The 18724-nt window shown below is 41.6% G+C and overlaps 1 protein-coding gene across 1 annotated transcript in view; it reads left to right on the top strand.

Moving 5' to 3' along the window:
* The first annotated feature begins 523 nt into the window (after nucleotides 1-523).
* Nucleotides 524-18724, top strand: part of LOC139606133 (protocadherin-9-like) — a 112628-nt gene continuing 94427 nt past the window's right edge. The window contains exons 1-2 of the mRNA XM_071458155.1: nucleotides 524-634; nucleotides 10148-10367. Of these exons, the coding sequence (XP_071314256.1) occupies nucleotides 524-634; nucleotides 10148-10367 (331 nt within the window). The remainder of the gene's footprint in view (nucleotides 635-10147; nucleotides 10368-18724) is intronic.

The following is an 18724-nucleotide window of genomic DNA, read 5'->3' as shown; positions in this document are numbered from 1 at the left end:
GTGTGTGTGTGTGTGTGTTGATATGAGGCTGAGTGATGCTGAGTGACAGAGGCAGTGATACAGCTTGTTTCTGTTGGACAAAGAAACAGAGGGAAGGCAGAGCGAGCATCAGCACATGAATGTAGTGGTTGTGCAGCCAGGATACACTGTGTGTTTTACAGCAGAGCCCAAATATGAATCATTATTGATTTACTGAATATTGAATTATTGGAAATGTTCCCGTAGCTCAGGGAACTGAAAAATGTGCTGAAACATCAAATGTCTGTTCAGAATCATGACCTCGTTGACTTATTTCAAGATCCCTATCACACAGACTTTTGTCTTGTTCAGTTGCTCGTGTTCAGACAACATGTGAAGGATGAGTCTGGAATCCTATTTATCTTATTGTGCACAAATCTTATTAAAAGATAAAAAACTTCCTGACTTCCCCATCTGGTCTGCAGCTCTCAGCTCCGAGACGTAAATCATTGAGAAGACTTCACATTTCATTTTTTGTTAAAGACCATTTTTATGCTTGTATTTGATGGGGAAAGAAAAGAGTGACAGGAAATACAGGAGAGACATGCTGTTAAGGGCCCAGCCGGCCAGGAGTCGAACCAGGCACCTACTGCTTGGGGCTCATTATGCCCATATGGTATGCACACTAACTACTAGGGACGTCTGTTTTATATTTGTTAGCAAAGAGACAGCAGGAAACAGTGCATTTGCTGGGCACTATTTTCAGCGGCGGATTAATCCTCAGCTAGTGCTGTAGTGAGCATTTGGAGCAGCAGGACATTGTATGTGACTGACTGGGTCAAAATAAACTACAGCACTGTGTGCGTTTGTGGTGATGCAGGAACATGTGTGTGTGTGTGTGTGTGTGTGTGTGTGTGTACGTGTGTGTGTGGCTCACTGATGTGTTTTTAATAGTTTCTGGAAACAGTGGAGCGCTGTGGCTCAGAGGAATAAGATGTATCAGGCTTTTATTAGGGGTTTGTAGCATGTAGAGTTCTGACACTGGTATTGAAGCTCTGGTGTTATATCAGCACTAGTATAAAAAAATAAAAAATATTATAAAAAGAATTCTCGAAAATGGAGACAGAAAATATTAAAGGCTGCTGTGGAAACTGGAAACACATATATCCCCTCTCTGTTTGCCTGTTTTACCTCTAAGGTTTATTTTTAGGTTCATCTCAATGCACACACACACACACACACAACACACATACACACACAACGTCATGAACATGCAAGTGTGTTTTGCATAGGCTCCGTCTGTCTGTGCCTGTGATGGAAACTCATTTCCCTGCTGCAGCGTCTTGGTTTGGATCCATGTGGAAACTTTGCATAAAGACACAGAGCTGCTGTTTGTGTGACGCGTCGCTGCCTCTGCTGCTCACCACCCATTATCAGTAAACAAGCTCTCTATCAGGCCGAGCTTTTAGCATTTTTATTAGTTTGATAACAGCACTGGAGGAACAAAAAACAGAAGAAAAAAAAAAACAGACCATGTGTTTTTAGAACAGACAAATTGTTGGAAGCACAGTGTAATTTAATCTTTCAGATAACAGCTGCAGCATTAAGATTTCACTTCACTGAAACTAAAGGTCCCAGACTGACAAAAAAAAAAACACCCAGTCAAACAACAGACAGAAGTATATGGACATAAAGTTTATTCTAACTTGTACTTAAATTCACTGAGCTCCAGTCCTGTGATTAAAAATCAATCTGATAATGAATCAATCACAGGTTAACGGAATCAGAAAGAGCAGATTTGATGGTTATGTTCAATTTCTGCCTTGCTCAACGGGTGCGTGGCTGTGATGAAAGCTGCAAGCAGCCGCAGGCAGATGTTATGTTGCTGATCTGTGTGTCACACACACACACACACACCTGCTCAGCTCAGTACAGCAGGCTGTTTCTTCCAGAGAGCCAATCACTGCCTGCAGCGTCGTACTTACAACCTTCACTGAGAGAGAGAGAGAGAGAGAGAGAGAGAGAGAGAGACATGTAGAGAGATGGAGAGCGAAAGTAAGGAGTTGTTTGGTAAAGAAAGGTAGAGAGAGAAAGGAGAGAGAGAGGGAGTGCTGTTTTGGCTGCAGGGCAGTGTTTTCTGTTTCACCACTGGATCTCACTCTCTCTCTCTCTCTCTCTCTCTGTACTCCCTCCATCTCGTACAGTCCTTTCCTCTCTCTCTCTCTCTCTGTCCTGATGCTCCGTGGCATCTTCCTCTCACTTCTGTCTCTCCTCCTCCTATCTCAACCTCTTTTATTCTCTCTATCTCTCTCCCTCAATATCCAGAGACAGAGAGTCTTTGTCTTTCTCTCACTCTTTAGTCCCACCATCTTCCTCTCTCTCTCTCTCTCTCCATCTATTTCTCCACAACTCATTCATTCTCCACTCGGATTCAACACAGTTGTGTCGAATTATCACTGGCAGCCGCTCTTCACGTGGGCCGAGTGTGTGTGAATGTGTGTGTGTGTGTGTGTGTTACTAAGTGTGTCTTATTTTGTGTGTGTGTGTGTGTGTGTGTGTGTGTGTGTGTGTGTGTCTGTGTGTGTTGGTTTGAGAGTGTGTCTGCATGCATACTTGATAAGGACAGACTTTTATAAGCATGCACAATGCAGCCTCACACACTCTTATCTCCCACAGAGGGAGGTAATGAGGATCTCTCGCTCACACACACACACACACACACACACACACACACACACCCACACACACACACACACTCTCTGAGTTATCTCCTTTTCCGTGTCTCAGCTGACAAACAGCCAGCGAGGCGTCGTGCGTTTTCTCCTCTCACTGGTTTTTAATCATCTCTGAACAATGTAGCCCAGTGAAGGCCTCCTCCTCCTCCTCCTCTTCATCCTCCTCCTCCTCTCTCACCTCCTTAAGGAGGATGAAGAGCAGCAGCAGCAGGAGGAGGCCTGTTCTTCTTATCTGCCTGAACCCACAGCTGCTTCCTCTTGCTCCCTCTCTGTCCTCCTGCTCCTCATCCTCCTCCTCCTCCCACTGTTTTTTCTACTGTTTTTTTTTTTTGCTCTACTTGCTCACCCTCTTCCTCCTCCTCTTCCTCCTCCCTCTGATTATCATTCTCTTCTCCTCCATCTCTTCCTCCATCTCTTGATCCTTTCACTGCTCCTTTGCGTTCCCCTTGTCCTACTTCCCACTTCCTCTTCCTGCTGCTCCTCTTTTCTCTTCCTGCTCTTCCTTCCTCCAGCTTTTCTTCTTTTCTTTCTCACTCCATTTTTCCTCCGACTCCTCCCTCTATCTGCATCTCACACCTCTTTACTCTTCTCCTCTTCTGCCTCTTTTTCCCTGTTACTCCTCTTGCTGCTCTCTTTCTCCATCTCCTTCATCTGTGCCTGTTCCTCCTTCCCTCTCCCCATACTACTCATTTCTCCTCCTCCTATCTTCATCACCCACCTACTCCCCCTTCTCTCTGTCTTCCTCTAACTCTGCCTCCTCTTCACCTTGCTCCTCTACTGTCATGTTTTCTCTTCCTCTTGCTTCTTTCCGTATTATGCTCCTATTTTTCCTCCTCCTGCTTTCTCCTCTGCTCCTCTTCCTCTTGCTCTTCTTTATCCCCATCTTCTTCTTTTTCTTCCTCCTTTCCTCCAATGTTTTCCTCCACCTCCTCCCTCTTCTCTTTCCTCTCCTGCTCATCCTTCTCTTTAATTCTTTGATGCTCTTTTTCTTCCACGTTTTCCTTTCCTCCCTCCACCTTCTCCTCCTTGTCTCCTCTACTTTCCCTCCCTTCGGCTCCTCATATACCTCCTCCTCTTCCTCCTCTTGCTGTTCCACTAACTTCAGCCCAAAAACACTGAATATTCACTGAATAATACTGAGAACTGAATATGTATGAAGTGAAGTTAATGCAGCCTCCTTCTTCTCCTTTATCTCCACGAATTCTTTGTATAGAAAAGGAAAAAGTATTCATCTCTGTGTTTCCGTTGGGTTGATTTCTGTCACTGACAGAATGACAGATCACACGCTGCTCCCTCTCTGCAGCCATCTTGTTTAGCCTCTGCATCGTGCTCCACTTAAAGCTTCTTTAGTTCTGCCTTTTCGCCGGATGACGGATTCAGCAGCATATTCATGTCCTCGGTGTTTCACTCAGCGATGGTAATGAAGGTCAGTTATTACAGATTCAAGGAAAAATGGTTCATCATGCCTCCTTGTTTTACATAAAAGTGCATATGTGCATTTTGCCTGCAGATGACTGACTGAAGTTCTTGATAATTTCTCCGCTGAAGAATATTCAAAGTGCAGCATGAACAGTTTGCCGTGGAGGGAGGAGGTCATGATGAGCCGTTTTTCCTTGAATTCTTAATGACTGACCTTCATCACCATTACATTGTATTCAATGAATGCACTCACCTCAGCCATTATACGTTATGCGGGGAGTCAAAACACAGAATATTAACATCTTGAAATGGAGGACAGAAATGCTGAAGCTGTTTTGTTTTTTGAGAAAATAACCACGGCGACTGAAAAGATGAGTCTGACACGCACACGTTAATGTTATTATACAAGCTGTCATATGGCGGTAGCCTCCTCTTGGTGGATCATAATTTGCATAATGCCACATACTACAAACATTATCTCAAGCACGACCAGGGTTAGGTCACAAGCTGAAGTTATTATAGCGAGAAACCCATCAGTTCCCACAAAGAGCAGCACTTAGTGACAGTGGGCCGGAAAAACCTCCCTGGTTGGGTTGAGAGCGAGAGCAGAGAGAGCAGGTGGGGCAGGGCTGAGACCAGCTTTTTTCTGAAGAGTAGCACTTGTGTGTTAGCATCAAAGAAGATATTAGCGTGCCTCATGCAACTGCCATTTGCAACATTAGCCTTTTACTTCTGGTGACTGTATTTAGGCTTCAAACATCATAATGCAGTGTTCATTAGTGAAGATTATCCCGCTGAACAGAGTTTATTTTCTGCAGTAATCCAAAAGCCTATAGAAAAATTCAATTTCCTCTTTGTTGAAGGAACCGGTGTCACACTAACATCCAGTTTAACCTACAGAAATAAGTCACCCCTGCGGCTCTCTATTTTAGAATCATTTCGAGTGTCTGACTTCAGATCAGGTCTCACTTTTTAGAAAGGTCATTTATATGCATCAGGTTCAGGTAGATTTTCTTTAAGGTCTTTTTCAGCCACTTTTGGACCCTTGAAGACCTTTTAATGAAGCCTGAATCCAACCCCTGAGCCCCACCCCCCAATCAAGTGTCACGATCACTCTCCTAAATCAATGATCCTCCATCCGTGACTGTCGACAGTCTGCTGGTTCAATCTTCAAAACATCACCTCCAGCTGCAGCGGAGGGGTTTATCCAGCTGTGGAGGCCTGCTACTTCTCTGAGGTTCAGAGTTGAGGTTTGACAGAAAATAGGGCAGCAAGGAACACCGGCGTGCCCGGTCAGGCACGCGGCAGCCATTTCGTTCTCTGAAACAAGAGGACGTCCTGCGCGGGCACAAGATGGCGGGCGGGCGGGTGGCTGGCTGGCTGGCTGGGCAGAGGCTGAGGTGGAGGTTGGTCTGGATGTTGGTTGGTCTTTATATTCCTCCCCTCTGATCTGCTCCAGTTTCATATGGTGCAACCTGCTGAGACGGCACTTCTATTTCCAGCAAACAAACACACATAAAGACACACACACATGCAGAAGTACAAAACAGGCAAAAAAAAAAAAAAAAAAAAAAAAAAGGATTTGCAGAGTCTATGTGTGAGCGTGAGTGTGTGCTGGAGGTGACAGACAGGCAGGAGAGGGATCTGGATGATTTGATCCGCTTCATTTCTCTCTTCATGTATATATAGATGTGATTTATTTCCTAATGCTCACACAGCAAACACAGCAGAAGAAGCTGGAAGCAGGAAGCAGTTATTAATAACAGCCGCACTTTGCTCTGCTTCTTCTCTTCTTTGTGAACGTGCTCTGTGTTATTTGTGTCGGGGAATCCTGAGAGGAACAAACTGGCTGCACAACACTGGAAACAAACTTCTGTCTTCTTTAAAATAAACAAACTGTTGTGTTTGCGTGTTTCTATCCGACAAATCACACACATTCTTTACATCACTGCCCAACATTCTCCGAAGCAACTTTCCCAACTTTTCCGGCAGCTAGTGCCAGGGAACACTGGTGAACAGGTGTTTCTACAGCAGAACTTTTACTGAACACAGAGAGACATCATGTAAAAGTGGGAACACAAAATAGACCAAACCAACCTTAACTATACAGAGAAATTATATATATATATATATATATATATATACATACAAATATACAACTAAATTGCAGAAGCAAATACATAGTGAAGGAAAACTTATTCCAACAGTTTTTTGTGATTATTGGCTTCTCAGAACCAGAAGAAACACAATAAGCAACAGTGAATGTGGTGAAAAGGAGAATGTTCATGTGACTATTTGTTGTGATAAAACCGACGACACTCCGTCCCTTTTTTTTCTTCAAGTGATGAAACGAAATATCAGCAGTTCACATAATCCAGCTGAAATTAATGTACATTTTCAAGCGCTTGAAGATCAAATTATCTCCCGGTAGTCTCTGAACTGCCCAGTGAATTAAATTAATAAAGAAGAAAAGGCAGAAAACATCCTTTCTCTCATCATTCACTCTTCTGACTTTTCTTTATTTGTGATGCATTTACACAGAAACATGACAAAGTCCTAAGAAAGTCTAAACGACTAGGACAGCCTGTGCTGCTTCACACTGCTGCTGGAAAACAATGTCAGTTTAGCTACGTTTTCATCGCCTAGCCTATCAGCTTAGCTACATTTTAAATGGCCCAGGCTATTAGCTTAGCTTGACCTCTGGCTGCACTGCAGCTTCTCCTCTGAATGGATGGTTTCCAATGTGGCTTCATTTGCTCAACGCATGTCAGTAAATGAAACCATTCAAAACACAAACTACTGGTGTTCATTCACCTGCTGCTTAAAGTTACGCTGATTACCACCTTCTACATTCATGGTATCGTCTGACACTACTGAGCTGGATGTTTGTCGGATGCTGCGTCAGGCTGTCAACATGATGAAACTGTTTATCATAGCTGACTGATCTACAGTATGTAAACCTGCCGCCGAACTGTGGCTACACGAACGAGCCGCAACTTAGGTGTGTTGCGGTACTTAAACAAATAGCGCGACACCCCTAGATAAAACAATTGCTTCCGTTACATAATAACTCTGGTTTTATGCAAATACATGTCAAATAGTGGCCTTTGAGCTCCTCTCGTTCCAGGGATTTCTACTGAGAGTTAAGACAGGAAGTGTCAGTTCTCAGATCTGCTGAGAGTTCAGTTGTTACTGAGGGTTTGAAAGTGTTTGCCTGGAGAGTAGCCTGCTGTCGCCTGCAGCATCGGGACTGGGCTTTTGATGCCTCGACAGCACATAGTGTCCACACAGTTTAAAGGACAGCTCCAGTGTGGTTTGAGTTTTGTACATTTTCCCATTTTCCATCGTTGCGACATTAATTCTGGCTGGACCATTAAAGAGTTTTTTTTTTGTTTTTTTTTTATGATTTAGCCAAATATTTCAGGCTCTTTTGAATGCAAACAGCAGAGAATGTGACTGAAGATGTACCATTTTGCAGATGCAATATAAAGTGAGATTTAATATATAATTGCCATCAGAGGTGAGCGAGCTTTCAGCTGCTGCTGCTGCAAAAAAAAGCTGCTTAAAAAAGTGGAGATAAAGGCATTAAGAAGAGCTCCCACCTGGTCTGTTTCTGTGTGATGGGTGCCCATCCTCTGGTTTTACTGGTTCAGGGTCCTGACAGCGCCCAGTTGCCATGGTGACAGAGCATCTGCTGAGCCAGGGACGTTGCTCTTTATCAGACCCGGCTGGTTGGTCAGGTGTGTGTGTATGATTGAAATGTTTGACCATGCACTGTGTGCCTTTGAATCAGGGCACCATTTGTATGTCAGCACTTAGTGTATTTGCACTGTTTGTGTGTGTGTGTGTATGTATGTGTGTGTGTGTGTGGCGTCTGGAGGATAATTGTATTTCAATTAGAAAACCATCAAACACACAAGTCAGACAGCAACCTTCCACCTCGAGACTCACACAGTAAATGGAGCAGTGAAGTGTGCGTTCAGCCTGCTGCTTTTATTTTTTTTTAATGCTTTTATTAAAACCAGTGTGCTTCAGGACGGAAACCAAACACATGCTGGAGAATTTCAGAGGAAACCCACAACAAATAGGAAGGCCTTGAATTCAGTTTCCAGTCAGCATCCATAGACCCATCCTTGCTACACCTAACCACAGTAGACAGGAAGCTGATGACTTATGATGGGTGAGCTTTAGTTTAGCAAAAATGTAAAGTAACTTGCAGAGTAGTAGCTTGTAGGCCTTATTGTCCCTCCTGGCTTTCCGTCATTCTTTGACCATGATGACAGTGAAAATGTATTGTACACTCCACAAACCCTGAATAAAGTCCAGTATAATCAAATCTAAATTTGGAACCTGACAAGATGAGTGAAGATGAGATATGAAATCAGATGCAGATCTTTTAAAGCTATACTAAAAGTAAACCAAGCAATACTATCTTATTTGAAATATGTTTTATGTATATTATTTTCAAGCATCATGTGTAGGAGTAGAGAGAGATGGGAACAGACATCTAAAGGTGAACCAGAGACATTGTACTTCTTGGCCCTAAACCTTAGGCCAACAGGGTGCCCCTTATTTAAAAAACTTAATATGAAGTATTGAATTTGATGCCTGTTTGTATGTATGGGTGTGTTTACAATATGTATCTTGTTTATCAGACTAAAATTTACAGGTGTTTTGTTCTAGGTTTTCATGCACCCACACACTTCAGATGTTTTATCTTCTGCCTCGGCGATTTTACGACTTTACGACTTTAATCTGATCCTGAAGAAACGATATTTCATTTTAACCCTTTTTATTCTTATCAAAATGGAAAACCTAAGTGCTTCCTTGTAAACAAACAAAAGTCATGTTATTCCTTAAGCATTTTTAGTCCTGTTAAATCCTGCATTGTTAACATCCACATTTACTAGCTAGCAGTTGTCCTCTTCTCTGCCTTTGTTAGCACATTGCTGCATGTTTTGTTTCATGTCTTACCGTCGACTGTTCTTCTGTGGAGCCATTTACACCATTGGCAGGACTGTCTACTGCATAACCCGTGTGTGCGTGCATGTGTGCCCTTGTGCATATGCGTGACATAAACAAAGCAGGGACCCACTTGTAGAAAAAACAGCTGAAATGTATTGGCTGTTGAGGAAACCTCCATTGGTTGGCTTGTCATTTTCAAGTGTAGCCACAGTAAGACAGCCTTGATCTACTGATACTGAAACAAGCAAAGGGGAATTTTGTTTAGTTGTCACTTTTTCTTTTAAGCTTGCCAATTCATTTTCCTGCTAAATTTAGTGGCTGTAAAGCCATTGGTCCGGGAGGTGGTCATCAATGTTTTCAGCTGATGAGTTCGTAAATGAAAACACTGAGAAGAAAAGAGGTAATCAGAAGACGCAAAATAAGAGATAAGATGAGTTGAAAGCAGTGATGAGATGAAATTAGATGAGAACCGATATGTTGATATGAACTGATTAAAGTTGAACAATCTTTGTGGTTCGAGCTGCCGAATCAAAGTGAAAACTCAAATCAGTCACTTTGAGAACAGAGAACACTACTGAAAGTCCTAAAGTGTCTCAATGACTTCTTTAAAGTTATTTTTACAGTCTGGCTTCTACTTTCAACATTCAAACTGATTCACCTGCATCAGATCAAACTAAAACTGACTCCTACTAAAACAATCTCACGTTAAATTTAAAGGCCCCATGTTATATTTGAAGTGTCGATATCCATAAGAAGATATATTTCTGGTTTAAAGAACCAAAAAACATCTCCGTGTAGTTTTACATCTCCTCTCTCAGGAACTGAGCCTCTCTTCTGATTATGACTGCTTTCTTGTGACATCACAAAATTACAGAAGTCATAATGGCTCATTTTAAGGCTCGGTTTCTGAATACAGGCTGTGTGCATTTCTCTGTGGACTGAGTGTGGACACTTTATAATCAAAAAGACATGGACATATACCTTTACACATATGGGACCTTTAACTTAAAGTGCCATAATGAACCATTTAAAACTCACCCTGCCACTTTCTCTCTGTCTGCCAACCACAGCTCCCCCACCGCCGAGTGACCTTCTCCACGGCCAACCAGGCCCAGGACCTGCAGGACGCATCCCAGCACAGCTACTATGACAGCGGCCTGGAGGAGTCAGAGACCCCCAGCTCCAAGTCATCGTCAGGGCCGCGGATTGGCCCGCTGGCACTACCGGAGGACCACTATGAGCGGACCACACCTGACGGCAGCATCGGCGAGATGGAGCACCCGGAGAACGGTAAGACCAGGTGGAGTTTCCCCTCCCTCTACTCCTCTTTTCACCTCCTCCATTCATCCATCAGCCTCGAGGGGAGCATACGCACACATACACACACACTCAAACAAATGCACACAATGAAATCCACATAAACACTGCAGGCTTTCACACACATTAACACTGTTTTCATTACACACACACACACCTTGCCCTGTGCGTCAAAATGTGGCATGTCAGCAGGAATGTTAACCTTGTATTTTTAATCAGATTCCCACAATTCCCTGCGCTCTGTATACCTTCGTTAAAGAGGTGTGTGACCTCACAGCAGCACAACACAATCAATATGCAACATAATCAACTCCCACGGCTTAACAAATTAACATCTCAATTATGTAAATCATACTAAGCCCACCCTTCCATCAACTCCACTTATAGATCCACAGAGGGAGACTAGCAGATGATACGCTAACATAATACATTTCCTCAGTCAGCAGTTAGCATTTTGTCAGCCTGTCATCATGTTAGCATGTTGATATATTATGTGTCCGTCCCTGTTAAGCATTTACAGCAAAGCACCTTGGAAATCATTTAAAATGCTAACAGGTTGTGGGCATGGTAGCACTCTTATCTGGTTAGCTGTAGTCTGTTAGCAGAAAGACTGAGAGATGCTAATGATGCTACATGACCACACAGACTCATCTGGCTGGCTAAACACACTCACACACACATACACAAACTTTGCTTTACTTTTGAATGTCTTAGCATATTGCTAACATTTTCTCTTACAGTTTTGCCTGTTTTGATGTAAATACACTAAAACGGAGTAGGTGGAAATTCCTTAATTTTCACGAAAACATGATTTGTTTTATTTTTGATGTGTCTGAAGTCATGCAGGAAGCATGTAGGAAATACAAACTATGTTTTGATAATCTCAGTATGCTGATTTTAACACAACTAGTTTGGGTTTAACTAATGACAGACTGGAAGTTGGGAAAATATTCTCAACATGACATTAACATTTTGACTTTTATTTTTGTTCCTATTTTGATGTAGAAACACTAAACTGAAAAGTAAAAATTACAGTAACAGGCATAAAAGCTGGGAGTGTTGTGCCTGCTTTAGCCTGACTACTGCAGATAGACTAATCATCATCAGTCCAACATACATACTGTATCTTGTTAGCATATTGTCATGACATTAGCACTTTTATTCATCTCTCTTTCCTGGAAATCCTTGCCACTTTGTTGTTTTCTTTGTTGTGTTTTTGGCTTGACCTTAGCTGTATCATAACACAGTTTGTCAGGGAACCAAGTCTACACATCTTGTTAGCATATTTTTATCTTGACATTAGCATGTTGACCTTTATATTGACCCTTTTTTGATGTAGAAACACTAAAACTGAGTCCTAAAAATTACTAACTTTATGTTATGTTGCCAGTGGATTGACCATTGATGTTAGTTGTAGTTGTTGCCAGCTGTTAGCTTTGTTAGCTGTAGCAGAAAATGTGTTGATTGAATCACCTCACCTCACCTCACTTCCTGCTTTACTTGAAGGATGTTGTCATCTATTACGGCATGATACATGGCAGCACAAAACACAGTCTCTTGGCATGTTGTTATCCCCTTGTGCAATTTGCACTTGGATACATCTTGGATTTAAAAAACTGTGCAAATTAATAGTAAAGAGAAGATAGCATCATGGTGGTTAGCTGTACTGCTGTGCACAGTTTCATGCTGAAGCCTCATTTTATTGATCGGCAATATAAACCACATAAACCATTTTTTTTTAACTCATCATGAGTGATTGTCATGATTTGAAATAATCCTCTTCATTGCCTCTTTTATAATGCTACATGAATCCTACTGGAGTTTGTTTTTCAGCACAGTAACAGTAACACATCATATGAAAACAGTTTAACAGCTAAACGTTTATACAATAACTAACTAATGAACAAAAAGGCCAAAGATCCAAACACTTCTTTAGATAAGAAATAAATCCAGAAAAGATACTCAATTTGTTTTAAAATGTTTCAGTGATATTTCTTATTTCTTTCAAGGCACTGTGCTGGTGTTGAACAGTTGTTTAAATTGATTATAGGCCTATCCCCTGATTTTCAGGTATTTTTGCACACTGCTTTACACCTATAATATAGAGATGAGCTCATGATACAGTAGCTGTTGGCTTCTATTGTTCTACTTTAAAAGCTCATTTTCCCTTTGGTATAAATAAAGTACTTCATTTACCTACATTCTGCAGCCAAATGATTAATTAGACACATATCTGAACACTTCAGCGTCTTCTTTTACTTATGCCATTGCTCATTGTTCTGCTTTGGCTGTTAACGCCTCGTTACCACTTACGCCAATTAAGCCAACTGAAATGAAATAGCTGAAACTGGCAAAAATAGAAAGTGGAGAGAGAGAGAGAGGAGGAAGGGAGAGAGAGGTTCAGTTTAAATGTCATCCCTGTCTTCTTCTGTGAGGGTGAGAAGACCGACTCTCTCTTTCTCTCTCTCTCTCTCAACCCACAGGTCGTACGTATGCCATCTGTAAACACAATTATTCACAGCTGCTCGCACACCTACAGGCTACTGCCACCCAGTGTGTGTTTGTGTGTGTGTGTGTGTGAGAGAGAGAGAGAGAGAGAGAGAGAGAGAGAGAGAGAGATAGTGATAGAGAGCAGGAGAGTGTGTAAATGGCTGTATCTCCTTGTACACAGTGGAATGAGGTCAGGGTTGTGTGTGTGGCAGTGCGAGCGAATGGTAGTGTTGTACAATCTTCCACTTTGATGGTCAAACATGTTTTAGCTGCAGGTATTTTCCCAAGGATGTGTGTGTGCATTTGTGTGAGTGTGTGTGTGTGTGTGTGTGTGTGTGTGTGTGTGTGTGTGATGTAGAGGTCAACAGATAACAGCTGGTCTTCTGAGGATTAACACACCACTACAGATACACTGTACTGTACTCCCTCTGTCTGATTCAAAACTTAAACCTTTATTGCCACAATAAGACAAGCACTGTTTTCCACAATGGTGGAGGAAGTAAAGGAGTGAAGGAGTCATCCCCCTGTTCTGCCCTAACCAAACTCCATTCAAAATTCTACTGATTTTAGTCTGCATTTAAAAATTCTTTTATTTTGCCCTTTTTTCAGAGTGAACACACTCCAGACTCAAAAACACAAAGTTAGTGTATGCAGCTGGCCTTAATCTTAAATTCAACATTAAATGGTTAATCAAGCAGTAATTATAGTGATAATTAACCAGCACAGCAGCACTTGTTTCCCCTAATTTGGTTTTTGAAGTCGTGGTTGAGCTGGGTTCAGCTCGTGGGTATAGCTCTGTTTGCTCTGTCTCGTTGGCTGTTGTTGTTTCCTCATGTTTCCCTCTGCTGCAGACTGTATCGATCACTCAGCCGTGTGACTGATTGCTGATCAGTCAGATCTCAAGTGCTTCAGACACACTGGTGAAGAGCTGTCGGAACAAAGTGACTCGTCTCAAACACACTCTCTGTCTTTCGCATCGTTTTATCACAGTTTATTTACCCTTAGTGGTTTAGAGTTACTCAGACTAAAATTTGATTTCTGCTTTGTGCATGTGCCACCAACTTATGATCTTCTCCCACTGTTTTTCAAAAATGACCATAGCTGCTTCCATACCTACAATGTTTATCATGCATTCTGTTCTCTCAATATTAAGGGTAGCATCTCTATAGTGATTGTTGAACTGATTTAGCTTTAAGACGGAGCCTACGCATAGACACCATGTCATGCTAAGAGTTGGGAGGTGGTTGTTATATGTGCAGATGGATGCATATGCAATTAAATAACAACACATGGCCAGAATGCGCCTGCTTAAGTGCTTTAAGTGATTTTAGTCTGTTCTTAATGCATCTTGGTTACTTTCCCACCTGCTTTTTATAGGTGGATTATCCACATACAGTAATATAATCTGGGCATAATCCAGATCTAATATGGATGCTCATGACATGTGACATAGTGTTCACACAGACTTGTGGACCAGCTGTTGTTCCATTTACATCACTGCCACACCACTGTATTATATGAAACTGTACATGCAGGACAGGTTTGGTTTTCTGCAATGTTAGAGCCTCAGAATGCAATTGGATTTTTCAGCTTCTTTTAGGACGAGTAAGGAAAAGGAGGAGCAGAGATTGTGGCTGAGGTGCTACCACAGTAAACCAAGACTGATGACATTTTGCTGCGCTTCAGGATACTTATAGTTTCTAGTAAAGACGCCATGCCTTCTGGCTGATGAGGATGACATTTAGAGCTGAAGAAGCCATTAAAATATCCTCAGCTTCAAAATAAAAGCTCAGCAGTTTGTTTAAGTTTGATTTATACATAGTTTAAAGCCAGCAATGATTAATATATTCTACTAACAAGTATTGTGCGTGTATCAAAGCCTGATGTATCGTATTCCTCTGTGCCACTGAGCTCCATATTTGTCTAAAACTTTTATTATAACTTCATTTATTTTGACTCAGTCCCACACACACAGTCCTGCTGCCCCAAATACTCACTAGAGCATGAAATGTGTATTAATCCGCCGCTAAAAATAGTCACCGACAAATGCACTACTTCCTCCTGTTTGTTTGATTTAAAAACTACAGTGACCTTTGGTTGGCGTTGTCAGAGTTGTTCGTTGAACAAAACTTGTTGTCGATAAATAAATAAAATAGAGATATATCTTTTAAATATGATATGATACGGGATGTGGCAGGTATCTCATCCAGTCACACTCACCGCCCCCCCCTGCGCACCCAAACTGCCCACACAGACAACACAAACATGCTTTCATACAGACTGTGGTCTGTGCTCCGGAGTTGAGAGCAGAGACGAAGCTTGATGTGGTGAGATCTCTATCATTTCACTTCTCCCCCACCTCCCTCTTTTATCCTGCTCTCTGTCCTGTAAATGGTCAGATAATGGACGTTAATTCCATCAGCCTGTCTTCGCTCTGCTAATGCATCCCACTTCCTGTTCCACGATGGACGGATGGAAAGAGGAGAAAAACCCGAGAGTGAGGAATGGAGGGAGGGGATGTCGTTTGTGGGATTTGATTGTGTGTTTGTGTGTGTGTGCGTGTGTGTGTGTGTGTGTGTGTGTGTGTGTGTGCTTGTAGGGAGAGAGGAATAAGGGGAGAGGAGAGAAAGAGAAAGGTAGGAAATGGGAGAGAGACACAGAGATGATGGAGAGAGAGAGAGAGAGAGAGAGAGGGAGAGAGAGAGATCTTCTGCCTGACACTGATGGTTTCTGGATAACAAGCTGATTTATGAAGTGTGCGCGCTGGGAGGGAGGGTGCACTCATCTCCCCAGATGAAACCACATGCAAACATACTGTATTTGGCTACATACACACACACACACCCTCTCAGCCTCTTTATCTGCTGATTGCATCAGTCTAAGAGCTGAAGTAATCGCTGCACAACACACACACACACACACACACACACACACACACACACACAAACACACAAACACACACATACAAACACAAACACACACCATTGAGGCTTTCTGTCTTGGCTCTTAATCAGCCACCAATCTGACTTCCAGATAAAACTGTAAAAACAGAAAATGTTTAGTATGCACAATACACACATCAGCTGCTCCAATGCTGCACTTGCAAATCTATTAACACATTCATTATGTGGTAGACAAGTGCGATCTCATAAGGGAGCAATGCTTGGTTAAAATAAAATAAATGTCATGGCCTCATTATTGTTTGTTAAAGAAATATTTGGGCAATGTGGAACATGCCACAAGCTTGAAACTCTGTTTAGCTGTATACGTTCACAACTAAAACTCAGTGAATACACAAACAGAAATGCAGATATACACATTTAATGAGGTGTCCGTATCCATGCACATGCCTGGTTCTTTGTTTTTTAAAATAGTTTTCAGTAATTGTGGATTGAAAACTCTGGATAGCCAGAAACTTAAACTCATGTTGAAACACATACATATACATACATATTTGTATGGGACATGTATGTCATTATATGAAATTGTAATGAATGAATGAGTTATGAATTTGTAATAGCTAAGATTTTTAAATATATGTTCTTATTTTACATGTACACATATTTCATACATGGAAAGTCAGTGTATGTACATATATTGCATTTGCATATGGGGAGTCATGATTTTAGAGGGAAAGGTTATTTTTGCACTTCATTTTCAATTTTATCTAAATAATTGCCGCTCCAACTACTTGGATATCTTGAAATTTTGATAACATTTAAATTAACATTAAATTGCTTGTGTCTTGTTTTGTATTCATTTTAATGTTGAGTTTTGTGTGTTTTAAAGAGCCATCTATGTCCGGGACAGGCATTGCAAATTAGCTTAGGCTGCTGTGTTTAGAACTGGTTCTACTGTATAAACTTGTTGCTGTACAAATGAATGTTAAATAAATAAATACTTGTGTAGAGCCGCTGTTGCTCATATTACCCTTACTGTTCAGTTCAGTTATTCAGTAATTCACATACAGTGATACAGTGTTTCACAGAGAAAACTGAAATTAAAACTAATAAAACCTGGAACATTATGAAACGCTGAATAAACTTAAAGAGTAAAACGTAGCGCACAGCAGCCATTAAAATAAAGTTTAGACTGGGGCATTTTAATTGGCATAATGTAACATTGGTAGGTATGAATTTGACTCACTGACAGAATAATATTGTGTATTAGGAGTTTTTAACTTATTTTTCCTCTGTCCACATCATTATCTCATGTTCAGGTAGAAAAGCACGTGTGTACACCTCTGAAGGATGAGTGACTTTACTTACTCCTGTAGTAAAAACTTTTTTTGTGAGAAATTGTTTTTGTATGCATAGTTTATACCTACCTTTCTAAGAAAAAAAGAAGAGGAGGAGAGTAGAGGAGGTCATGTGTTCTCCTCAGTGAAGCGCATCGCCTCCATCTGTCTCCTCCTTCCCCCTCCTGTTCTCTTACAAGAGGCCTCTGCTCTCTGACTCCTCTTGCTCCTCCTCAGGGATCCTCGCTCCCGTCTTTTCTTACCCACCCTCCTCCCTCTTTCCTCCTCCTTCCTCGTCTTCTACTCTTCTTCCTCTCTCCAGTGGGTGATGATGAGGGCCAGCGGTTCTCCCCCAGCCTGTCAGAAACTCCCAGGACAGAACTGTATTCTCTGGAAACTCTCACACACATTATTTTTAGTTTTTCTCAAACTTGTAAAGCCTTTATGACCAGAGATTAAGTTTCTTCCAGCAGCACTCAGTGTTCAGCAGCAAAAATAAACTCTCCAGGCTCCATGTTAATGAAGCACTGAGCCCACTGAAATTACACAGATACTTGAGGAACTATATGTACAGTAACAGACAAATAGCCTATATGATCAAAACTACTCAATAAAAATGACACTAAAAATATCCAAGTGTGAATTAAATAACATTGGGAAAATGTCAAAGGCCACTGAGTAAGTTCTTTAAGGGGGTTCCAGATGTTTCTTGAGGAGGCAGGATGTTTTGAAGAGGTCTCACAGCTTGAGGGAGTCTGTAGGAGTTTAAGGAGTGAAGTTCAAGTTTTAGCAGTCACTGAGTAGAGCTTAGGGCTCCTAGCGTTGTCACCAGGGGAGTTCAAGAGTCAGTAAGGAAGTCCAAGGGTCTTGTAGGAGGTGTCAGGGTTCACTGAGTGGGTTTCGTGGCTCATTGAGGACTTCTTAGGGTTCACTGAGATGTCGTTGTGCTAAGGGGTTATTCAGGTTTCCTTAGGAGGTTTCAGAGTCCTTCAGGTATCAGGGTTCATTGAGCAGGATCTAGGGGTTACTAAGAATGTTACAAAAATTACTCAGAAGGTTTCATAGCGCTATGTTTTTTTTTTTTTTGAGGAGGTCCACAGAGTATGTCAACATCTCTGCGTTTATGGCAGTCATTCAGACACTCGAGGGATCACTGAGGAGGTTCTTGTACTCATTTAGAAAGTTCCACTTGCTCTTGGGGAGGTATCACTGTTTAATATTGATCGAGTATTTATTTGGCTGTCTTTCACCTTTCTGCTGCCCAGGCCTACAAGACACTTAACCATAACCTTGATGGCAACATGATGAATCATCATTGACACTTCCACAAAGTACAAATCAAATCATTCAATTATATGGGATACAGTGTCCTCTGTCTCAGCTGCCAAGCATCATCTATAAATCTTGCCAAAACGAAGGTCTCCACATTAAAAAGCTAACTCAACATATCAGCATAACACCACCAAAACAGATCAGGACTGGATCTGGTCAAACAAACATTTCCTTAAATCAACACACAGGCAATGGAATACAAAATGAAATTCATCCTCAGCAACCCTGAGATCACATAAAACACACACATAAGCAGGGTCAAAAAATCAAA

Source organism: Trachinotus anak, unplaced genomic scaffold, assembly GCF_046630095.1.
Source record: "Trachinotus anak isolate AG129_WGS33_773 ecotype Australia unplaced genomic scaffold, CSIRO_AGI_Tana_v1 ptg000021l, whole genome shotgun sequence".
NCBI lineage: Eukaryota > Metazoa > Chordata > Actinopteri > Carangiformes > Carangidae > Trachinotus > Trachinotus anak.
Note: the sequence above shows the minus strand (reverse complement) of the source record. Positions and strands in the feature narration are given on the sequence as shown.